This window comes from Phaethon lepturus, unplaced genomic scaffold (assembly GCF_000687285.1).
Source record: "Phaethon lepturus isolate BGI_N335 unplaced genomic scaffold, ASM68728v1 scaffold12125, whole genome shotgun sequence".
Taxonomy (NCBI): domain Eukaryota; kingdom Metazoa; phylum Chordata; class Aves; order Phaethontiformes; family Phaethontidae; genus Phaethon; species Phaethon lepturus.
In genome coordinates, this window is record NW_010542691.1 from 26,029 (window position 1) to 51,997 (window position 25,969).

At 41.4% G+C, this 25,969-nt stretch overlaps 1 protein-coding gene across 1 annotated transcript in view; it reads right to left on the reverse strand.

The window, feature by feature from the left end:
* LOC104621590 overlaps positions 1-25,969 on the reverse strand; it is a gene marked incomplete at its 3' end in the record, with an annotated part of 57,222 nt that overhangs the window by 14,563 nt on the left and 16,690 nt on the right. Inside the window, exons 3-5 of the mRNA XM_010288113.1 lie at positions 25,939-25,969; positions 20,104-20,157; positions 15,853-15,954 (exon numbers count right to left, since the gene is read on the reverse strand). The exon at positions 25,939-25,969 is cut by the window's right edge and continues 139 nt beyond it. Of these exons, the coding sequence (XP_010286415.1) occupies positions 15,853-15,954; positions 20,104-20,157; positions 25,939-25,969 (187 nt within the window). The remainder of the gene's footprint in view (positions 1-15,852; positions 15,955-20,103; positions 20,158-25,938) is intronic.

A 25,969-nucleotide genomic window follows, 5' to 3' on the forward strand; every position in this document is an offset into this window, starting at 1 on the left:
ACATGTGACTGTGAACTAGCCTTGACACCTGCTTATGTCATTAATAAAATATTTAATATATGGAGAACACTGGGTCTCCAGAAGTGCCTTAACCAGTGCTGAAACGTGCTAGTCATCCAACAAGAACTCTCACTTCAACACTGGAAGTTACAGAACAAGGAAATCAAATCAAACCTGTAAAGGTAGCCAGCTCAAACACTAGGTCTGGACTGTGCTACCTGCAAATGTTCATTACTAAAAATTACAGATTGTTAGTCCTTTTTACCAGAAAGGGAGTATCTCTCTCTTGCAGTACACTGTGTACTCTCAGACGGGCAGCTACACTGGGCTTTCAATATGCTCTTTAAACAAGCCCAGTAAATTCAAAGCTGCTTCACACAGATCTACTGAACTCAAAGCAATCTTCACTTTTTCCATCTTCCCCCTCTGGGTTTTACCAGAGTAAAGTAAGTATGGGATGACATTTAACAATTTTCCTTACCTGGAGTAAATTATTTCAAGAATATCTACAAAAGGTAAGCTGTAATACAGTCAGTGTGTTAACGACAAATTGTTTAAGGAACTTGACAAAAGAAAAAAAAATACAAATTCACACCTAGCAAAAAGGCAGATTATGCCAGAAAAGAGAGAAGAAAGTAAATTTGTGTTCATTACAATTATTTATATATCATTTAATTAAGCTGTTTCCATAAGAACTACTATTAAGTACTTAAGAGGTCTTGAGAAGTATATTCTTAAAACTCTACAAGTGGCAGGACTAAACCTCAGCTCCACTTCATCATGGGGAAGTTTGGAAAGCAGCCTCTGGAAACAGCACCGCCACTCTGCAACTCACCAAGTTTGTGTTTATCTTGTAAAAAAAGAAAAAATTAGCCCTTTCATATACACACACTTTTAAGATAACAGGATTTTCTTCACAGCTTCAAATTAGCACTGAAATACTTTGTTATGATTAGTTTTATCACATTGAATCCAAATGCTCTGGATTATTAATCAACTCTTCTGACAGGTCTCCAATAACGAAACACACCATGCAACTAACAGTGACTCACCACTCATCTTACGCTGATAAAACAGGAAGACGGGCAAGTTCTCAGATCCTACCCAGGCAGCCCACAGCTCTAGGAAACCCCTTCCATTTGCTTTCTCACCAGCAAAAACAGTGTATTTGTTGGCTTTGACATGGCAAACTTCTCACTTGCCTGCTCCTATTCCACCCGTAGAAGACAGCTACCACATCAGACTATTAGTACCCAAAGCATCCACACTGTCTCAAGAGCTGAGGACATGTGAAAAGCAAGTTAATGCCCTCAAGTAAAACATTAAGTCCTTCACTTCATTTTTGCTTAATACTTCCTTAAATTCTCCGCCTTGTTTTGAAATGTCTGTTCACCCTTCAAGCTAATTTGCTGTTTTACCATGTACCATGCTATGCCAATGTCATACCACCATTATCGGAAGAAGAAACCGCTTCACACAGCAGTTTGTTAGTTTGTTCTCAGGCTGCTGGGGATCCAAATTCAAATCCTACTTTTCCACACAGGACTCAAGGTCACCACTTCCACCTCCACAGTCTGGCTATGCTGGGCCCTGGCACCGGGGGATGGAGAATGTGGAGAGAGAAAGTAAATGAAGGCAATAACATAGGGGTAGAGATCAGCCATGTGAAGTGTTGAAGCATGCACACACTCTCCCACCTCACTCTACCTGTTCTTGCCCACAGACTACCGAATAAAGTACTTTATAACCCTCAGCCCCGCAATTATACAGGGCTGGGAGAAGTCAAACCACACCAGGAGGTTGCACGTTAGGCACTGGGAGTAACTGCAGTTCTTGCCTAAGCAATTATAACAAGCTGGGGAATACTTGCTCCATACCCTGCAACACCCTGCTGCACACACACGCTGCCTGGTGGCATCAGCAGCTCCACGGGCACTCCGCTGGGGCGGCACCCCCAGAAACCCCAGCCCCTCTTCACTGCCCTTTTCTGAAGTTAAAGCTTTTGCTGCATGTTGCAGATTATTAAATTGCTTTTACAGTCCCTGATCCAAAACAAATTAGAAGGGATACAAGTCCAAAAACATCCGGTGATAAGCGTTTGTTCACAATGAAACAATTGAACGGAAGGATTTGCCTTGTTAAACACACAAAAGGTTATCGATAACCTACCAGTTCACACACGTCTTCCAGCTCCAGCGAGGGACTGGTTCCCACTCCGTCACAACACACCTGTGCTGCCAGCCACAAGCAGACACGGCCAGTCACCTCCAAAGGCATCCTTCCTCTAAGGACTACATTCAAACCAACTGAAAAAGGCTTCTGAAGAACAAAGGCTATCTGCAACGCAAACCTGACATCAAACCAAGTGCATGATCAAACCTGCTTCCTTGTAAAATCTTAATGGACTCCACCATAATAAAACTAAGCAAGTTATCCAATTCTTAACTATTTTCCTTCTAATTTGACCACATTGTTAAGTAGTCTTAAAACCTCCCAGAAGTTATTTTACTGCATTACACACAGTCCTACAGGTACAATTAAAATGTTCTACCCAAGCTCTACAACGTGAATGTTTTCATAATTTAACAGAATATTGCTTTCTTTGCGCAGCACAGCCCATACACCCCCAATTTATTAAACTCTTAGTCTAGGCTAGTTAAAAATAAAGTCAATACTTCAAAAACTGCATGAAAACCAGTTTCACTTCTCACACCATTCAACTGTACGCCTCTTATTTTATCCTCTCATCATGACTTATGAGCTGCTTCCACCAAATTCCACTTCAAATGACATTATGAGTTTGTAACTGAAAGATGCAACTTAAACATTTAATAGCTTCAAAACTGCCAATAATATAGAACAATGAGACAGGATCAGAAAGCTCTAAAAGCACTGAGACCTGACCTTTTTAAAAGAAAAACAGAAAGTTGCTGTGGCACTTTGAAATTAGGGGTCAAGGTAAATTAATACACAAATCAGTCTTACTACAGACATTGTTCTCACTTGTATAAATATTTTGCAGCAAGTCATATAAAACATGCAGATATTGCAACAGAGGTACAGTGAAACAAGCATGCTAAGGCCCCCAGCACAAGAAGTAGTCTGCCTTATTTTTCTTTAATGATAAAACACAGAACTTTTAGAAGTGTAAGTTACGCCAGCATATTAGCTCAAAACCTTGCAAGTTACAGTTCATATAACTATGCATTACTTGGGAATTTAAACTGCTCTTGTTCCTTTTGAACAGTCAAAAATTGCCACACAAATACCAATGTACTCTTGACCTCCACAGGGAGCGGCTCATTCCTGTCTAACATGCCAACAGCCACTTAAGATGAAGTTTCCCCATCTCTGGCCTAACACGTGCATCTATCACATCAAAACTGTCACAAGCACTTGTATTATTTACTAGATTCTAAAGGTATTCACTTCTAATGAATATTAGCTTTTCCAAAGCAACCCCAAAAGTTTAAACACATCTTAAAGACTCTGGGTCTTTCCTTTTTTTTTTTTTCCTCCTCCCCTTATAGCCAAGTAGAAGCACACATGTCAAGTTTTCATCCCAGAGTCATCAGCTGCAAAGCTTCATCCTAAGAGAAAATTTCTTCAGACAAGTCCTTCCACAGGTACAACAACATGAAATTAAACCATTTCAACACACAGCACTTTAATGTGAGAAGAATCACTGAATAGACTTAACCAAATTTTGTCCATAAAACATCAAGTTCAAGATGTTTTACATCAACATCAAGAAACCTCTAAAGTCAGTTTTCTGCCCAGAACAAGTTTTACTGTAGACTTGCACTCAGTTCTCTAAGCTTGTAACACAGATAGGCTGACTAACCTTGACTTCAACTACAATGTTTACACAAATATAAATATCCTGTGATGTGTAATATATTAAGGCACAATTTAAACCTTCTTCAGTGACAATTTTTCAAAACCATCCTTGTCCGTCTGTATTTACTGTCATTTATCAAAGACACATGAACTGGGCTTTTTTGTTCTAAACCCACTGTTTATTCCATATTTACTTCCGCACAGTGAAAGTATCAGGAAGACTGTACTGGAAAAAATCTCATAGCTTTGGGGTAAAATTTTTTCACAACCATGTATCAAAGATAATTAATCCCAGAGGTATGTGGGGGTGTATGTGTGTGCTTTATTATTTTTATTGTGAAGAAAAGATTATGTATAACTGGTAAAGAAATAAAGCAAGCTTCCCTTGGTATATCTTGGGAAAGAGCAGAGGTTTTGCTAAGCCTGCATTATTTTTCATTTCAGAGCTGAAGGGATGCAACACAGGCAGGAAGATATTTGTTCTGATGCCATTCTGACTAACTCTGGAAAATAAAGAGACTTGAAAAATTTTAAAAGGTGGCAGCAACTAATAAAAGAGCACCTGTGGCAAATTTAAAACTCAGTGTTCATGTTTTTCATCTTTTTTTTAATATAATAATCCTATAATGTACAGTACATCCAGCCACGGACTCAGCTGGAAAAACACTTTACACTAAAAATGGTCAAGGCAGTTTAAACAGAGCATTTCCTTGAGTTTCTTGCTAGCCAGGACATAGAACCATGTCCCAGAACATAGGAACATCTCCTCACATCTGCAAAGGGGAAGAGATTTTAAGAGACACAAGGGCATAGAGTTGCTTATTAGAGGGAAGTATTTGCTCTCATCTTGGTCCCTCACCTCACCCAAGTGACATGGATCAACCTGTGCAACCGGTTACTTTTACGTATGAAGTTAAGGACGAGGCAAGGTGCAGGGCACAGCATCCAGGCCACGAGGAGGGGTAGGAGGGAGCATGCCCAGGCTGCTGAGTAGCAGAGGTGTTAAGGCAAGACGATGAAGACAAAAGGATCCGGATGTGAAATATCCAAAAGGAAGAGTATTTGACAAATACTTAGTGCTTTCTAAAGTAATCGATCCTTAGCTGGTGAAACCACAGTGTTTAATCAGAGAGGGTGACATGCCAGTGTTGAGAGCTCTATTTCCTAATACCACAAAAGCCTTGCACAAAAGTTATGTATATTTTGTTCTTGTCATTTTGTAAAATGCCCTGCCCTCAAGCACCGGTCCTCAGAACGCATTATATATTGTTATAAGAAATTAGTTTAACTGCATGTTGTCTTGTTGTTGGGTTTTTTAAAATTTTTTTCTTTCTTTCACATAGCACTTAACAGAAATCAGTGCTTGGGAACTTGAGCTCTGAAGCACAGCCTAACAGTTTATTTATGATCATAGCAACTAATTGCTCCAAGGCAACCCTCAGGCCCCAGGACCATTCCCATGTCACTGAAGTTGGCTGCTGCAGTGATGTGCCTGCCACTCAGCCCCAAGAAACCAGTGCTGTTAACTTGCTCAAGTGGCTTTGCTGGCGCAGGAGGGCAGACGGCTGAATAACTGACCACTGGATAATGCTGACTGACTCCTTCAGTGACAAAAAGACAAGGAGGGGGGTGGAATCAATTTTGACATGTGGTAGTGGTTTTGTTAGCAAAAAGTCTGCCCAAGGTCTCAGTCAGCTCATAGGAAATTACTGTATAGACAGAGACACTGCCCTGACAAGGCCAGCCTTCCCCTCCCAGCCTTTCCTTTACTTGACAGTGACGGCTTCCACCACACCTAGTCTTTGGGCTCCATTATATCTTAGCCACTGATAGGAGTCACCCCATGGGAAAGTAGGATGGTGGGACTAAAATGATGTCAGGTACCATGAAGAACATTTTCCTTTTTGCTTTACAAACTTTTGAACCTTATGAGAGGGGAGCCATCCGCTTCTACGCTTCTTTTTTTTTCCTCTACAAACGAATTTTAACAATGCATATCCTGCCAGGAAACGTTACCATGCATTAGTGATAAAGCGTTACATAAAAAGGTAAATTAAGTTTCCACGACGTGAATCTGAGCTGATAAACATATTACATCCACAGTTCAACAACCGTGCAGAGAAGAAAAAAGAATAAACAATTTTAGAGAAAGCTTTGGGAATGGGGGAGGGGGGAACAGGAAGAGTAGATAAAGTAATGCCATGCTGTCAAAACACTGCTCTGAGTATGTATGAAGCACAGCTACCAAACTAAATCAGATTAAACTAACGGCCATCCGTTAACCTTGGGTACATGGTACAACGCAGACCCGAAGGGGTGAGCTCAAGCACCAGCTGGCTTGCCAACACAGCGTTCGCCCATGGCATTAGACCCTCTGCTCAGCTAGGGAAACAAACTAGAGCCAGACGAGCTGTTTATTCTCACCCGGCAGCGGCGGCGATGCTGCGCAGCAGTTCAGTACAGGCGGCAGCAGCTCTGCTCCTGGCCGGGTGACGCAGACACCTGGGCGCAGTCACTGAAAAGGATCCCTGGTACATTCCCTCTGGGTACTGCTCTAATATGGAGATACTGAAAAAAATTAGGAGGGAGGCCATACACTGCCTCTCTAACACCAGCAGCCGATTATACATTTAAGGGACAACTGCGAGGAAACAGCAGAACAGAAAGGCATTCGCGAAGCTCCACAGTTGCCAGGCCGCTTTGCCAAGAGCGCGAGCCTAAAGGTCAGGGGCTGGTACTTGGTTGGAAAGAGACTGTGCTGAAACGGGCAGCGAGTTGTTCCCAAGGCAGTCGGGCTGTGCGGGGCATGGGTCCTGCAGCAGCATCAGACACAGCTGGGCTCTGCCCAGGTTTGTTGTGAATGGGACCCTTCAGACAGGATGCTTGTCACCAGACAAGCTCTCATCCTCACACCCAAGGGGAGAAGAGCTATGAGTCCAAACCTAAGCCAGACCATCACAGCAGCTGCAGTCACTACAAGGGGCTACAGCTGCAGACCTGGTTTTCACAGAAGAAAAAAAAAAAAAAAGAAGAGTTAGGCAATCTGACATCAAAAGGAGTGATAAAACCCTGGAGGAAATTCAATTTACAGGAAAAAAAAGTCAAGGAGGGCATAGAGGTGAGCTAACCTGCTACTGTACTAAAGGCTTTTACCAGAACTCCCCTACCCCCTGAACAGTCAGGAAGAAAAAGCAGCTGCTGAGATAACCTTCCACTTCACACAGCTCCTTGGGGCTTTCCCCAGACAGCAGCAACCTGGCAAACACGATGCCATGTTGGATTTAAAGAGACCACAGGAAAAGAGATGCCAATTTCTATAGAGATTACACACAAAAGTGGCCAATGCTCATTCCAACAAACAAGGAAAAAGCAAGGAGAACAAGAACAGAAGGATGTCTTGGCAGCTAGCTAATTAGCAAAAGCATTACAGTTGGGACTTCCAAGCACCAACAAGAACTAAGCAGGTTATATACCTTTATGCAGGATTTTTTTTTTTTTTTTTTTTTTTTTTAGACAGAACAGAGAATGATGTCTGGGCAATTCTTTGCCAGTCCCTTTGCAACCAAAATACACAAGTGCTAATTAGATCATGCCAAGTCTTCATTTTCACACTTCCAAAGCTGCTCAATTAAAAGTCTGTGTTTTGGCACCACTCTCTGTTTTAAAATAATTTAGATAAAGCTAAAAACAAAGAAATGCTTCAACCCCAGGAGATGATACAGCTGAAGATGGATGAGTCATTAGCATACTGGAAACCTAAAGAACTCATAAAGAGACATAGACAGACCTACTTTCATGAAACAGCTATCGCCTACCGTGACAAACACAGGCAACAAAAATAAACCCATAGAAACAGTGAGAAAGCGAGGAAACATATAAAAGTGACTGCATTTTTCAGCCTAGTTGGTAGAGCAGCAGTCTGTGCTGCAGTATTTTCCTAGAGTCATTACCAACACTTTTTAAAAAGCATCCGGGTAGTTAAGGCTCAGACAAAAACTGGAAACTGGGACCTTCAAAAACACACACTAGTTGCCTTACCAGTGCGCACATGCTGAGAAATGGTGTCAAGTACACAACTACTGAAGCAGTGACGAATTTGTTGGAAAAGATAATCAGGAAGAATTATAATTTATCTTTCAGTGTTTTGAGTGGCACCTCTGAAACAAGAAACTTGACTGAAAGCATCACTTGCAATTCTTTAAGATGTTGCAGAAAGACATGCTGCCACAGTTACAGGTTCCAAGGCATTGATTTGTACGTTAATTGGGTGAAGGATAATACCAAGTAGCAAGCAAGTAAGACTTCTTATGTTAGCAATGTTAAGAAAATTGCTATTGATGCATATAAATCACTGGCCACCTTCCACTGCGTGACAGTGCACCAATAATAGACTCATTCCCAGTTCTTGTGATGTACCTAGCAGTTCAGACATTAGCTTCAGAAATTTGAGAAGGGAATCCGCCCATATCAAATAGTGTCATGAAGCCAGGAGAAGAGAGAGTGGGAGGCCAGGAGATGTCCTCAACCTGGCTATGCTTTGCCTTGTCTGGAGGAAGACACAAGAAGCAGTGTTTGGGAGAAGGCACAACCATCCCAACCCTTGGAAGCTGGCAGCACGCTGATTCAAAACCGAACTATTAGACTTAAGACAACTTTATCTTAGATGGTTACAAATTACCTTGTGCCAACAACAAATTTAAGGCAACCCATTCCTGATGACAAATATCTTCCGTATCTCCAAGAACCACACGGTTATAAATGAGGTCCCACATCTTGCCCCAAAGAACCTGTTGTCGAAAAAACCCTGTCAACTCCTCCAGCTGCTGCAATTCTTCATTTACATAAATTGCCTCTATTTTAGATTCCTGGTCCCTCTGATTTATGGTTTTAAGAAAAACAAACATGAGTTAAGGAAATAAGGGAAAAGAGTTAATGAGCCACCTTAGTAGCTTTGACCACATGTAAATACTGCAGCCAATTGTTGTTTCTCCACCAGCCGATAACAAGAACAAACATGCAAATAGATATGTAGCACTTTTCTTCGGAACTTGGGTTACAATCCAAAACCACCTTACCTAGGGATTTCAAAGTTTAACCGCTTTTTAGTGTCATAGTAGCTCTTCATTTCTCCAGCTATCAAGCTACATTAGGGGCACAATCTCCTTAAAAAAACAAAGTATAACATTCATTGTACAAATTTTAGGCCAAATGGGACTTTTATCATCAGTACACTTTATTTAAACTTATTCCTAATTATGTGAATCTGAAAGAAACCCAGACTATTGAAAATCTGGACAGACTTTCAAGAAAGTGTTTATAAAAAGTTAAGTGAGTTTAATGTGCATGACATTCCAAAAACCAATCCCCATCACAACAACAGGTATCCTGACTCCCTATTATAAGGTGCGGGCTCCAAATACTCATGCAATATCATCAAATAAGTCTCCAAACTGGCAAAAACCAAACAGTTCTAAGAAATACTAATTCCACAGGATCCAAGAACTAAGAAAAGTCCAAAATGATAGTGGTTATATAAGAGATTGGATTAAGAATAATCTACTGTGATGTGTGCATATTTACAGAAGACTTGGAAGAATAGACTTTAAAACAATCACTTGAAGAAAACTTAGTTGTTAAAGGAAACAATTTGCTGTACTAGATTATATTCATGTGACCAAGGGAAAAAAAAAAAAAAAAAAAGAGTGAGCAGGAACAGAGCTCAGGTATTAAATGCTGGCTTGACTCCTGTTCTAAAGTAAGATGAGATGCCCCCACGAGCACTTCCATTCAAGATGAAGCTCTTTCAGCAACATGCACTGAAATTTAGTGGTGCAGCCTGAAGTCAATTCCATCACAAGGGGTTTACCTGCCATTATTCCATTGGGGATATAACAACTGACCACGTGTGAGATGAATGATTATTTAATGCTTGACTGTTCACCTAAGGTAACGTTTTTATCTTATTCTGCATCTGTGCAGCCAAACCACATCTGCAATTTGATTCTGCACTGGTGGGACAGGATGCAGGCAGTCAATAAAAAGAAGTTTGCCTTGCTACCTAAGCAATTTGCCTTCTAATATCACTCTTACCCAGCACCGAAGGAGGAAGAATAAAGACGACATTAGATTGTTCAAAAACTCTGTACCTTTCTTGGTTTTATTACCTTCTTTATTATTTGGGATCCTGGTTTTGCCTTTCCGATCAGAGAGACAGAGGCAGGCATTGACAGGAAAGGTCCTTCTCAGGAAGGTAAGGTTGCTCGCAAAATCCAAAAAGCTGGTATTTCTGTCTCCTTGTTTTACGCATCCAGGGGGAGGCAAGGGATGAATGCAGCACTGGGTCATGGCAATCTCACACAATCCAGATCATTACAGTAATTTCATCATTATATATCATGAAAAGCATGCCAGGTCTTGCTATTAAAACTCACAGTGTTAAGACATCAGTTGATTCACTTCAAGTGATATTTGATTAGCAAAATGTGAAAGCAATATCTGCAAGAAGAGAAATTTAATACCATATGTGTCTCCGTGAGCAACACTTCCTATTTTCTCAGCTTTTTTGCTATCGATCTACTGTATTGCTATTCCATACCCAGCCAGTTTGGATCTAAGCAAAGCCTGGAAAGAGCCATGCCAGCTCACAGCAAAGGTCCACAAGGCCTGGCAGTGTGGAACAACATGTGGCCATCCAGAAAACAGCACAGTCAGAAAGTAAGCATGTAATGAAGCTTCTCCAGATTCCACCAATTTGTGGTTTGGGGATATTCTGAGATGGTATGGGGACTATGTACACACATGCATGCGACCATCAACTTACTAGCCCTCACTGTAATGTCTACAGCAAAACAAATTTAAAAAAAAAAAAATACCCTTCCTCCCTACAGCATCCATCAACCTTTCAGATATTCTAGAGCTCTGCTTTTCTGGACGTCTTCCTAGCTGGCTTCCCACTTTACTCCTGGATATCATGAATTACACTTGAACACTTGCAGCATGCCAGAACACTTACTATTTCAATAATGACTTCTCCAGAACTTTTTTTTTATTATTATGAATGTAATGTTTCCAAACAACATTCTTGATTGTTAGACTCAAACGATATTGCTGTGATAATCCTCTAAGAACCCCATCTCCTCCTCAGTTACTGTTATCCTTACATAAGGATACATAATGGGAGATTTTGACGAAGAAACCTACTCCCAGAAGGATCTGGTTGAAATGAATCATTACTCACCACGACAAATACAAAGCTAGCATCCCCTCTGGACAATTAATGGTTCATACATTTTCACCAACAGTTGGAGGCGGTGACTTGCCAGGATACATAGCTCTGGTCAAACTACACATGGTGATATTTGTGACGTCTGCTTGAATCAAATTGTTCCTTCTCTGTGTTTGTTTGTAATTATGCCAGCAATAGTCACAGCTGTGAAAATGAATTGTAGTTTATGTCTTCTGTACAGAAAGTGTTTAAATATTTATCTCTGATGTAAGGCTCTAGAAGAGGCAGCTCTAAGATCTCCTGCTGCACTGTGTTGTATCTGACACCTCAGTGTTGAACAGAGCATACGCTTTCATGAGCTATAAAGAATTACTATTTCTACCACTTTCGGACACTTCATGACTAAAATGCTGGACCCATTATCCTATTATCCAGCAACACACACTGCACATAAATGAACAGTTCTACATCCTTGGCCTTAAAGACGTTCTGACAAGATCAAAAGAACCAGCTGAAAATAGTACAAAGGAGTACTTTAAGCTGAGGAGGAAATGATTCATGGAACAACAACAAAAGATACCACTTGCAGGCACTGATTTCTGAGAAACTGGCAGGATAATCTGTCATTATTTTACATACATATATAGTATGTGTTGTTGTTGTTTTAATATACCACTACTGCAAGCAGACGCAGAACTGGAGATCTCTCCTGCATATTGTAGCAAGCAATAGGGGGGTGGACCCAAAAATTCCTTTCAGGCAGTTTTGAGCAGCAAGAAGTTCTCATCTGGGTACTATTTTCAGACTAAGACTCTAAAATTTCAGTCATAGCATGCAATGCATGAGACGGTTGTCATGAAAAACATTCCAGGTTATAAACTACTACTCTAAAAGCACCAGAGATTGGGCCAGGAATCCAAGCCCCAAGTGATATCAAATGACTTATTATGCTATTTCCTTCCACCAAAGAAATTACATCTTGCAAGAAAAACCAAAGCAGATATCTGAAATTAAACAAATTCTGTCTGGCAATTAAGCAGACGGTAAAAGAGCAAAAAGAGGCTGTGAGGAAAGATGGGTTAGGTTTATGCTTTATACTGACACACTGCTTCCCTCCTTGATGAGCCTGAGAAATATTGCTGTAATCATCATATCAACATTTTTTTGCCTTCCAGTAATTATGCAATGTATAATTGAAGCTCCTGAAATTGATGTAAGCACAACTCCATAAGATATAATAAGAACCCACAGGTGAAAGTTAAAGTAGTGAAAATCAGTCAAGAAATAAAGCACCATTTTTCTTTTTTATCAGAGTAATTGACAAGGACTGAGGTAAATCCTCTGTCACTGGCTATCTTTTATCTTGATGTTCTTCCAGAAAATAAAGGCACAGATTCAGGGAAGCCCTACAGTTTGAAGCAAGGGGACAGTCTAGCTGACTGCAATGATACTCTGACTTCATTTGCTAAGAGTAGGTTAAGTACCTGGAAAAACAGTCTAAGTCAAATACCTTACTCTGCAAAAGCTAAATATTTGAAAGTTACCATAGCACCTCAATATTCCCAAGATGTAACGCAAGAGGACAGGAGAGGAACTTCTGAAATACAGTCGCCAAATGTGGTCACCGCAACACATGCCGCTCAACCTTGGTAGGAGCCTGACGGCCACCTTCTTCAGGAGATCAAGATAACACAGTTCAAGGACAAAATGTCTCTCCCTCAAGCCAATGGTGCCACACTGAAATTGTTGGGTCTTGATCGGAACTAATAGTAAACACAGAAATAAGAACTGACAAACCGATCATCGCTGAACAGCAAGCAGCTCTCCCAAAGGATGTATGAACAAACAAACAGAGCTTTAAGACCAGATAGAATAAGCACAGGGACGACCATCCAAGCACTTGATGCACAAACTGGGAAGGACGTGATGTTGCATAATTCAAGCCTAATAAATTTCCCACCACTGAGCCAGGAAGTGGAGGGCTGGTGGAAGGAAATAATGCTGTCCCTCTCAAGAAGGTATTACATAAAGTATAACCATGCATCTAGAGTATTTCAACATTCCCTTATGTTTCACTATGGCATTTATACCTGTGTGTAAGGCACCACCATTACAGGCTAAGCAGAACACAGTATATCCCTGGAGAAACTGCTCTCCAGCCAGTGGTTTTCTCTCACAGGCACCTGACCCACAAAGACAGACTCATTAGGTACAGGGCAGCTCTTAACTTTCTCAACTCTTCAAGCAAACACACAGATTTCCCTATCCAAAATCCATAGTTTTACCAGTCACAGGTTTCCTCCCTTCCTCCTATTTACACACATAAATTGAACCAACCTTCCAGCTAAGTCAAGTCCTGCCATTACTGGGATGCTGTGTTACACTATGACTTTGCACAAAGAGGTTCATGGCATGAATCACCTGCATTAGCAATGGGAAGATCTTCCCCCAGAGCATCCAGAGGCCATCCAGGGTGCTTGAGACCTGCCAGGCTGTAACAGCAACCTTATCTTATGCAAGACACTGGTTTACCAGCTCTGTTCTCGGTGGAGCACAGACTAATGGGTTGGGAATAATGATAAGCATGCACACCTCAATCCTAGCAAACCAGTATGTACAGAGCCTTTAAAGCCTCCTCGGAGAGCATCAGTTATACCATACATCTGATATACATTTTTCAAGGAAATAATTGAAGCTGTTCAGTTTGTTCCAAAGGCCCAGCCGGGAAGCAGAAAACCCTCAAGACACCTATGTGGCAGCTTTGCAGCAGCATGAGACTAAACAAATGGAAAAACCTAAAATAGGTTGCGACAGTTTATCATTGATCAGTATGAATTTCTTGGCAGAATGCAGTATCTTTCAGTGCAACTTAGTGGCACCTTTCCCAAAGAACTAATACAAACACGAGCACATAGCAAGAGATTCAGGGAGCTGGGGAAAAGGGATGTCATCGCTGATTAAGTTGCTGATGGCAAGAAACAAAAAATGAGACTACATAGGGCAGCACCTGTGCAGCTGAAAAACATTACTGGCATGTTCCAGCTACTTCATTTGGCAAGGTTAAATTCACCACAGAAGAATCATAATCATACTACAAAACACCAAAGTCTTGTAAATTGCCTCCTTGCAGTCAGACATCACTTCTCCACCAGTTCTATTTATTTCGGCATTTTCCCAGGACAGGGAGAATATTCTGAACCCTTCCTTTTGTATTCATAAAAGAACAGTACTGTCAAACATATGAAGGCATAAGGATATGAGAGAGAGGGGTTATCTTTGTTTAGAGCCAGATAGAAATGGAAAACTGCAGACAAAGCTTCCAGCTCAGGCAACCTCTATCAAGCCTACAAAGAAGCCCTTGTGCTGGCAAGTCCTGGCAAAGGATCTAAGCACCCAAACTATTCCATTTTTCCAACTATATGAAATGGTCTAATACAAAAGATAATTCATGTATATGGATTTGGTGATCAAACATCACAGCTTTAGTGAACTCTGATTTGGACTCTTGAACAGCTATCAAAGAAATTTTGCTTTGACCCTCAATGTTGGTTTTTACAGGTTACAAAGATTGCAGCAGACCTCTTTCTTATATTTGTATATGAATATACCTGTAATATCTTAGATTCCACTTTAGATTGCCTTTTGCATACGGCAGTTTCGCACTTACATGTGTCAATAAATACTTTGGTTCTTTACTCATTTTATGCATATTTAAAAGGAACAGACAAGTTCTAATATGTTTCAAGCTATTATTTAATTTACTATTAGATTTAAACAAAGAAGGTAGAAGGTTTAGCAAATGACCAGACTGAAGACCTTGCCTTTGCAAGACTAAAATCACGTAACTTCAAAGACAGGCAGAGAAGACAGCTAGAACAAATAAAAAGCACCAGGCCAAGGTAATTCAGACCAGTCCCCACCCTGCTGGAATCACCCTCATTATTACTTTTGTCCCAAAGATATAAAATAGTCTTTAAATCCTCGATAAGAATTCAAAAAATATGTTTAGAAAACAACTTGTGACAGTTCTATTGTGCTTACGTGTAAAAACCTGTGTTAAAATTCCTCACAGTAGCTTACATCTCCCAGCAACTAACGGAGTAAGAACTTTCCTTGCACAAAGGTGTTAAAGATAAACCCGCAAACACGATAAAATTATCCAGATGTTTGAAAGGACTTTGAGCTTGATCAGTGAAGGAAAAAAAACCCAGAAGATGATCTTACTGAAATTCTCGGACACGAAAATGAAAAATGGATTGTCCCACATTTGCATTGCTCCAGTCACTTCACACGTTCTTCATTCACGTAGAGAAGCGTATTACCACAAAATCTGGAGTGGTGACAAGATAAGCTTTCCATGGACTGAGGACCCACAAATTAGAGAGAGTTAATCGTTACTAAAGTTTTGCGAACAGCACTTGTCAAATACACGAGCAATTGCAACCACCTACACAGAGCTATCCAATGCCACAGAATGAAGACAGATAAATAACAGATATCAAAGGTCAACTCTGACAACCATGCTTTGAAACAGTTTTGTCATCAGACTTCTCCATACAGTGACAAAGGAGGCCATTCCATGCAAAGAGTGAGGTTTCAACACTTCAGGTATCACTTCTTCCAAACGTTGTAATGGATAAAGTGTTTTAACGTACAGCAGCATAAACCACAATTTAGCTAGTCTGATTTATAGGAAATTCTCTATTCTCTGTCTCTGGCTCTAAGTTAGTGAAGAAAACAGTAATAAGCTCTTTCTGTCAAATCACAGAAAAATATACTGAACTGACCTTCCATTGCTCCTTGGGAAGCAGTTTCACTACGACGATGTCACCATTCAGGGTTCTGTTGCGAGCAACCACTCCATCAATAAAGATATCGCGAGTCCCATCCTAGTCAAAGAGGAAGAAAAATAAATGCCAGATCAAAACATGAAATTACAGTTGTTATGAAGTTTAACACACTGTCACCAAAAAAAAAAAGACACACCCTGGTGAGACAAACATCCTGCAGTTGTGCACAGAAATGAAATGGATTCACCATATGCCCTTCAACATGCAATTATCTTTCAGCAAATAAGCTCTTTTGTATGTATGTGCCAGCACAGTAGTTCCACGCTATTTATTCAAGACGGAGCCAAGCCCTCAAGATGTATTGTCTGCAAGCTCTGCTCAGTTCCTTCACAGTTACTCTTGGGAATGGGTAGCGAGTTTTCTGCACAGTTTTTCCACACATAACATTCCCAACTCAAGCACTCAAAGCTATTGTTTAGAATACATTTATTACAAGACAGTCTCCGCACAGTGCCCCGTGCAGAGCTGCCTGCTGCTCTCCTGTTGAGATGGGAAAGCAGGGACACACAGCTCTGGGATCAGCAGGTCAGTCTGTGAAGGTGACCTGGAGAGAGACACTGGGGATGCAGTCTCTTTTTTAAAACAAGTTAACACCATATATTCTTCATTTGGCACAACTAATGTTAGAAGAGATTCCAAAGAACGATGACCACAGATGCCAAGTGCAACCCAGAAGATCTTGTACTGTAACAGACATGTTAGAACACCTTCCCTCAACAGTCTGGGTTAAACATCCTTGCGCAAGAGCCTCTACTAATTGTACACACTATGACTATCCACCCCAGACATGTCTGACATACAGCTCATCTAGATTTAGTTTGGAAGATTTTCCAAGGGGTGAATAAAGATGAAGTTTCCTGAAGATACCAACACAAAGGTTTTAGTTTTTAAAGGATTGCCAGTTTTGTCCTTTTTTTGGCTAATTATTGACAGTGTTCTTGCTGCTTTCATTTCTGTTTCTCCATAATTCAATATATGAAAAATTCCATGTGTTTGTTTACAGTGCCATGAACATGTCAAATGATGTGAGCATTTAGTATCAACATGAGCAGTCAACATATTTTTTCTAGAGGGAGCTATCTTTGCATAGTTTTGAGGTACAAAAAAAGAGGGTGAGTTTCTTCAGATTAATACTTCATTGTCTTTCAATGAAAAAAGAGCCTCACAAGAATTAAAATCTTAATCACAACTTTATTGGCTTCTCAGATACACACTCCTGAGTCTCATATACTCGAGTAAATCCAATCAGAACTACCAGTGTGCTTAGTCTCCCAGAAAAACCTCTTTTATAACCTGAAAACATGAAGCCCTAATATCACAAATATCTTACTCTGCTTAGATACCAAAACAATAAAACGGCAGAACCCTGCCATGACATGAAGCTAAAGCCGTCCTCCAAGAGACCAAATTACTCTTAGAAAGAAAAGCAGCAGCAGCTCAACAGCTGTGTGAAAGCTGCCTCCCATGACAAGATGTAGAAAAATTGCAAAGCCTCTTGGACCAACATAATTCAAATTGGAAACTGTTCTTTTTAAAAAGCCAGATTTTTTACACATGGTCTTATTCCTCATTTCTCTCCACCCTTTCCCTTCTGCCCCAAGTCTTTACCTAAATCCACCACATACAGAAGAAGAAAAGTTCAAAGTCACTTTTTAAGGAAAATGTCTGCTTTTTTTTGTCTGCACCCATAGCTGCTCTGCACTGGGGGACACAGGCTGGCATTCACAATAATTTGGTTTTCTACACTTTTTTTCCTCTTCTCCTGTATCCAAGAAAATGTAAGGCAGACCCTTTCCCCCATCCCCTATAAAAGCACCTGATGTGTCAAACCAACTAGTTAAAACTGCATCTTCATACTCTCCAAGAATCTTGTCTTGAATTGCACCCAGTCACTCAAACCATATGTGCATGCGCACCTATTTTACAGCCATTAGTTTCAATATGTGCAACAAAGCTGTAATTAGGAATCTGCCATCAGTTTGGGGTTTTCTCCAAAAAGAAACACTTCTGTATCTACAGCTCCAGGCTCATGACTGTCGGGCAAACTTAAGCACTTCCAAGAATACTTGCGCATCCCACTTTTGCCTTCAGTGTCCCCTTCCCTGCACAGCTGGCACTTCAGATTACTAAAGCAATTAAAATGGCACCGAATCACAACAGAACACAATCACTTGCAAAGTCTCAGCTGCTCCTAGGGTGCATATACTGTATTGGCTGCAATGGCTTCAAGACTTCTGCGGCCCTCTCCAGGGAGCAACGGCACTTTTACTGCTCCATGGCCACCTATCATATCACTGACAGTGCACTCTATCCCCCTCTGACAAGAGGGAGATCTGAAGTGCTTTCATCTGCTCTGGAAGCGTGTTCCACAAGCACAGCACAGCCACAGTCACTCCAACACTTGTGCTCAGCATTATCGTTCTTCAAATTGACAACGCCGTCATTTCAAACCACACTACTGCGTGCAGGGAAGGCACGAGATATGAGGCAGAGATTTAAACGCTTGGGCCCACTCTCCGAAAGGCTTTTAAGAAAAAAGGCCCCAGGCTTTCCCCTCAGCTCCTTATGCAACAATGAGACAAGCAGACAGAGCATATCTGCAGCAAGAAACACCCTGGGACTTCTGGTGTTAGAAGGTGAACAGCTGTTGCATTTGAACTCCACAAAGCCATAGCCAAGTCAGAGCTGAAGAGAAAGGGGTACAGTAGGACAGAAAGGGTGATTTTTCACAGCTGCAGTTCTTGCCGCACCTGGCAAGTGATGGCAAATCCTGCAGAACATGAAGGCTGCAAACCCTCCATTATGGCAAATAATATTATACAAAGTATAAGCTTCCTAAAGCATCTGTCTTAAAAGTGAGGACTGTGCCCACACCAGCCAGAGCCATCTTCATCCAGGTGTTGATTCTGCATGTTACCACGGAAAAGGCTGGTCCTGGTATTCAGCTCCACAAAGAGAAGAGAAGTAGAAAGATAGCAGAGATCAGAACCTCAGCTAACCCTCCTTAAGATATGTACTCCAGCAAGCAGAACAGCAAGCAGTTGACTGCACAAGGCAAAAGCTGGACACTAGGGGTGATTAGGGGTAAAGCTTCACATTCAGTTAAACTCATGTAACTGGACTTCATATTTAACTTTGCATTCTGTAATTTCAGAGAATATGTTTAAGGGCTTACACTTAACCACACCTACACGGACACCTGTAAAGGAAGGATCACAGTTCCTTCCTTCCTCCTTTACACACACAGTGCTGCTTCACTGACGTACCTGAGAGCTGCCCTGTACTTCTTCCTCTAGTTAATCTTAATCCACTTTGTGCACCCCCAACTTTCCTCCACCCCTGTAATGCCAGCCTCCTCTAACAAAGCAGGCTCCAAAACTTTATCCCAAATGAACGGCGTGAACTGACAATGCCATGAATTTCAACGCTTTCAATCCAAGCTCCAAAACAATAGCGCTGGCAGCAGCAGGGACAACAACAGAGTCAGTGTTTCACTGGCTCAGGGCAGGCTCTGTCTTCTCTGTCTCACACCAACAACATATTTCAATATGAAACTTTCTTACTGACGGTAACATTTTGACCAAGTCAGTTCCAGCTAAAAAGCCTTGGCTGTGCCAGCCGTGAGGTCACCTTCCCTCCTGGAAGTCCCTGAAATTGCAAGAGCCCTTCTTTTCTGTCAAAATAAGGGAGAGAAGAGGCACAAGCCAGTCCCATGTGACAGAAGCACATCCCAAGGCAACCAAGATATAGTTCGCACAAAAGCGGGCACATGAAAAGGAATCACGCATATTATTTCTGGAATGACTTTCCAAATTAGCTCATGCAGCAGATAGAAAATGGAGAGCATATTTGTTTAGGGAAGATTAACTTAAATCAGTGGAAAATCTATAAAATCTCTGCAGCCATAAACCAAGGGTTTCCAATTACGCCGTCTGGTGGTCCTCAAATCCGAGTTCAGCTGGCTTCTTGTGGGACCCAGCAGTATCCCCAATTTCAGCACAAGCTGAGTAGTTCTCTGAGGTATGAAGAAGCGGGATTTGTTTGGGAATATTTGATTTAAAAGAAAATCCAGATCATGTTCATTTATTCTAATTCATTCACCCCTGAGTGACCTTTTGTGCACAGCATAACTCCTATCTTAATGCACCTTTACTTATGAACTTTAAAGCATTATAAAATTACACTTACTGGAGACGGAATGAAGGCTTCATGGTACTTCTTAGGATTTATTCTCAAGGGTCCCTTAAAAAAAAAAAAAGGAGAAAGATTATGCCTGAATCTTATTAATTTCATATAACATCAGTTAAATTAGAGAGCCGTGGGTAATGTATCTACTGTGAAACATGAGAGATACATCTAAATTTCCATTATACATTTCAAGTCTTGACAACTTAGCATCCCAGCAATTTCAAGCCAAAAGGCAGTTTCATGATCAGCTTAAGCTGATCTACTGCAGTCTGTCATCAAAGAGATGTTGAATCATTAGTTGTTGCTGCTACCGGGTGAACTGAGGATCCGAGCCCTCCTGTTCCCTTTACATATTTTCTGCTGAGCACCCACCAACTTCATTAACAAACAGACAGTAGAAACAATTTGTTTTGCTCTGTTTTGGAAAAGGAGAGTGTTGGTTTTGCTTATTTTGGAGGACAGAAGGAAAGAGGAAAAGCTGACCAGCTGAGCTTTCATAGCAGCAGGTATCAGCTTTAATGGAGCTCTGGCTGCTTAGGCTGTTCCTGCAGACAGACAGTAGCAGTAACTCTGTGATAAAGAACATTTCCAGAGAAGAATCAAAAGGATTTTCCAAAAACAAACATTTAAAGTCTAGAGGATTAAATTCTGTTTAAACAGATTTAGAGTCAAACTACCTTAAATACATCTGAAAGTCCACGGAGTATCTATTTCTGCTTTGTTATCTGCCAACTCAAAGCTCATCACCTGAAACAAATTCATATCACCCCTCCCAAAATAAACCAACTAGTTTTGCTGCTTGCGCGCAGGTCCATCCAAGAGGAAGGGAGAGCCAAGCAAGGAGTTACAGGCTGCGCAACAGCGCTGTTCCCATCCCAAGAGGGTCCTGGGAATTGTGATTCAGGTGGCTGCAGTTAAAATTGACAGCACTTGATTCTTACAGAAATACAACTAGCTATCTGCCTTCAGACAGGCTTCTGATTTGGGCTGAAACTTTAAAACTTTCTCCACTTCTGTATTTGAAATAATGTTGGCCAATCTGTTGCATGAACAGATTCCATCTGTTTGCACTTCTGTGTTAAGCAATCATAGGAACCTCTCAAAGGAATTGCTTCCTTAAAAATTCACTGCGGCATATAATTTTTTTATGTATTCCGGGAAACATTCAGACAATAGGAAAATAAAGCTGATTACATGTGAAAGTTTTGCTGCCTTGAAGAAGAATTTGCAGATTTATGAAGGTTTTCCATTGTTTTTATTTGCTTAAGTTTGGAAATACCAGCACCATATATTCTATATTCTTCAGGCATTATTTGAATACTTGGCTGTGATGTCTTAATTTGTGCCTTATGTAACTAGTACCAACAAGCACACTAGCCACATGGCAGGCACAACCCAGGACAACAGCACGAAAACAAAGATGACCCACTGGGAGCAACCCTGGGCATACTTTATGCTTAGGCAAAGTGAGAGCTAACTTGCTGTCTTCAGTCTCTATTAGCACTGGTACCCACTGATGGAAAACCCTGCGGTCTCTTTTCTCCCCTTATTTCCCAGAATCAGCCATCAAAAACAATATGCTGTTAGTAAAGGAAGCTGCTACAGAGAGAAAGGTAAAAATGAAAAGGAATGGTTGCTCTGCTTGACAAGGAGTCAAACAATTCCCATACCAGCATCTACACACCAGCACAAAGCAGATAAAGGAATATCCTGTGTTGCTCTGCAGAATCCCCTTGAATAGTTTGAGACAGCTGTCAATCAGCCACATGCAAATGCCCATTATGTGCGTGAAAAATCAGGTTGTGGGTCCATGGTGCAGAAGGCGCTTCAGCAGCTACGTGCACGTGCATGCCCAGCTCCAGCAAACACACAGAGGAGCAAAGTCTTACCATGTTTACCGTGCAGCAGGTTTCTCTACATTTTATATGCACTACTTAATTACAATCAGCATTAGAATTCTTACGACAAGTAGCATTAAAATACTTCAGCTCTTTACTTTAAGCAAGGAACTCCCAAAATTTATCTTAGAAAGCAGATGGGCCCTATTATCTGTGCCTATGAAAATCCTATTTACAATGTTGTACATTTCACACTGTGATATCATATCTGGAACCAGTCACTCTCCCCATCTGCAATGAACAACTGTTCACATATGTGTATTAGGGGGTGAGGATCTGGCTGCAGAGTCTCATGATGTCACACTAATGTATTATTTTACAATAGTTTGCAAATAATAGCTGCTATATTTATCAGTGTTTTTATGTCAGTAGGGCCTTTGTTTTGAAAGGGAAGAGAAAGGTTTGCAGGAAGGTTTCTAAAACACTTTCTGATGATTCAAGTCAGCTTCACACATACTTGCCAAAAGTTTCTAACCTTACTGAGCTTCCCCAGTGAGATACAAAAAGTTCATTATTTCTCAAGTTGCTCTGGTAGAACTAGGGCAGGCAATACTCAGACTTAACTTCAAGCATCTCAAATCAAGCAGTTTATAACAGCTATCATAACACATATGCCTAGATTCATTTGTATGTACAAAAAAAAAAAGGTCCGCATTCAAGTATCTGCTTGCAACCAAGGCCACCTTTGAAAAAAACAATCCACGAAAATCACAGAAACCCCAGCCTTCATACCCACAAAAGAACAGCTTTCCAAGGAAAAACACCCTCTTAAGAGCAAAGCGGGCTCTGCACTCTGTATGCTGCACACTCTCATTCTGCCTGACCCCAGCAGCCCTACAGGGAGGGTCTGGGAGATGCTGGAAGTATGGAGCAGACATGAGTTTCTGGCTCGTGCTTCAGAGGATGATTATGGTCCTTTGGGTCAATGTTCTTTAATACGTAACCTGACTTCATCTGTTGTGTACGGCCAACATCATCAGCTTACGTAACTACGCAGAAGTTATTCAATCTTGTTTGCCTTCAGACAAGCCAGTGTGATTCTAACCAACCTGATATGCTTGGTGTTTGCTCATTGCAGACAGTTTTACAGGCGGGGAAGTGGGAAGTCTATGCACTCTTAAGCGCCTGAGCTCAGATCCCCTTTCTTGTGGATGGACACTTCCACACACGTCGCATGATTAAATGAATCCAGGAATCCCGCAGGGCACACTTTTCCATGCTGCTTATCAAATACTGAGTTATGTCAGATACAGTACCAGAAGCCACTAAGTCTAATATTATTGACAGACGTCAGCACCCATAAAGATAACACTTTTGTCCTTCCTGATCTAGGACTGCTTAATCTTCAAGACACTCATGTTTTATCTGAGTGATCTCTACGTCTGCCAGTAGTTTCCGTGGGCTGGGCTTTCAGGAGCATTTAGTTGCAAAGCTGCATTGCCAGGGTCCAGCAACATCCTCAGAATTCATGGTTGGGTCTTTTTTCTCTAACAGATCTCTTAAGTTCTAACACAAAAATATGCAGATCTGGTGTTTCCAGGATGCTCCAGGGGCCAACCGCTGCTCAGAGAGTCATGCTTCTGTCTGGCTAGCACTCCAGTTTGCTCAGGACCATCAGATTCAGACCAACAGGTTTGTTCTCCTCTTCCACAGGCTCTTGCGAACATTGTTGCAGGTTACCATGCGAAACCAATGCCCTGCTCTTGGGTATTAACGTAACAGGTATTTGTTCACTATGTCTCTCGCCATTGTACAGAACAGTGCTGAACATTCACTGAAGTTGCTTTCAGGATCTCACCTATCCTGGTTGAGACTGCAATGATGAATGGTCTTGATGAGATCATAAGGATGAATGAGCTGAAGATGAGAGATACTGAGCTGGGATGCCCATGATCTGACACTCAGCCCTAAATGATTAAATACAGCTTCTACAGCTTCAACTGTTTCCCTGAGATGTGGAACTGGATGAAAGAAAAACAGATACAGGCTAAGAAAGCACACATGACTCTTCCAGTTACGCAGCACATGACCTGGAGTAGACACTATGCACTTACAAGAATTAGGGAGTCTTTTGCCAGAGAACATGCAATCACAGGTCCTCTGGGACTCGGCATTTCAATGGGTTTCTCAGGTAGTAGTCAGAGTCTGATGTGCCTCATCTGCAGCTGCACTCAACCTCACAGGCAGTCTACACACACTGCACTTAAAGCTATCAGGCTGTGTTACCAAAAATAGGTGCCAAAAACACTCCTGAAGGTAAGGCAGAAGCTTTAGTTGCTGCCATATGCCCCTGCAGCCATGGCAGGGGGAGGAGGGGAAGTGACAGCTTGAGGCTCCCACTTCTTCCCTCACCATTTGCTTCCCATTGTGGATGTCTACGACAGTCTTTAAAAAGGCACTAGCCTAAGGTCTGGGTAGCCCAGTGGACCACTCTGATCATCAGCAGGGATATGACGCATAGTCATTTTTCTAAAAGCTAAGAGCTCATCAGATTGGTCTTCAGGATGGAATCTTGAATGTGGAATCCTCATCACACCTCCAGAAATTATGCCATTATATTATTATACAAGAATTACTACACAATTATAAGAAGAAATCAGACAAAAAGTGAGGTGATGCCATTTGCAACTTCAGTGTATTGATGAAAGTATCACAACCTCAGCAGCATTACAACACTAATGAAATGGCAGTGCACCTGTCTGGGTAAACAATGCCTCAGCATGAGTGTCTGTCATGCCCTCACTGACTTCCACCTGCCTTTCTTCCCCAGCCAGCTTGATCTCACTGGGACGCCAGGTGTGTCCTGAAGAACTTTACACCATGTTAAGGACTGTACTTACAACAGTGGTTCTAGGATGCTATCCTCTTCTCCTACTTCTCAGTGAACCTCAGCCCTGCCTGCCTTTAGGTAAAACTCCTTCTGAGATCCAGCTACCTGCACAAATGGCATGTCCACCCCCACATTTTTCTAGATATTCGGAGAAGGATTGCTGCCTAATCATGGCTGCAGTTTTGCTGCTCCAAATAGAAGCACAAAGTCCGATCTTTGATCTTCAGAATCTGTAAAACGAGAACATGCTTATTGCTATCTGTTCAAGGCAAATAACCATACACACAAACGCACACAAATGATTTTCTGTATCTTGATGGGATCTTCAGCTCCATCTACTATCTGTGCCTTACTTCAGTAAACCATACGCTCTCATCAGTGGCTGAGTAAGCCCTACCATCTTAGGGGAGTGCAAAGAAAATTATGCAAGCAAATCAAGGGTCCAGTACCCCTGCCTGGCCATTTGATATTAATTTAATCAGTTGCATCATAGTTTGTAAGAAGTTATTGCAGTGCCCTGGTAGGCACATCCCTATGAGACCACAGGGACCACAGCATTACCTGCACCATCACTCTCCCTATTTTTTGTGTGAGGGAGACTTCTGGGAAGAGTTAATAGCTTGAAAAAAGAAGAGTATATATGGAAATGGAGGTGTCTGCACCTCATTGCTGAGGACTAATGAACATCTTTGTGAGGAATTTCAGCAAGAATTATCTTGATAAGGGCATTCATCTTTACTTAGGCTGACAAAGACAGAGGCTGCCAGCACCTGCTGTATTTGAGCAACATTTGTAAAAGCAAGTGCCTCCACAATAATGACTACCATGGCTAGCAGACCATCCAGACAGAACTCTGGAATTCATCACCAGTGTGGATCAGAATTTTACAGAACATGCAATCAAACCAAAAACTATACTTCAGCTGAACTGTAAAAGATTCCATTCCACTTTTAGAACCTTCTGAAAAAGGGAAAAAAATCTTCCTGTAGCATCTACAAGTGGTACATCAACTCCCTGTCATGCAACGAACTGACATGGATTTCCAACAACTGGCTGTGATTTCCACAGACTTATCACAAGAGTGTGGACGTTGTATGTTCCGGGCACCTGAATTAGCTCTCCCCTTTTCAGTCCTGCT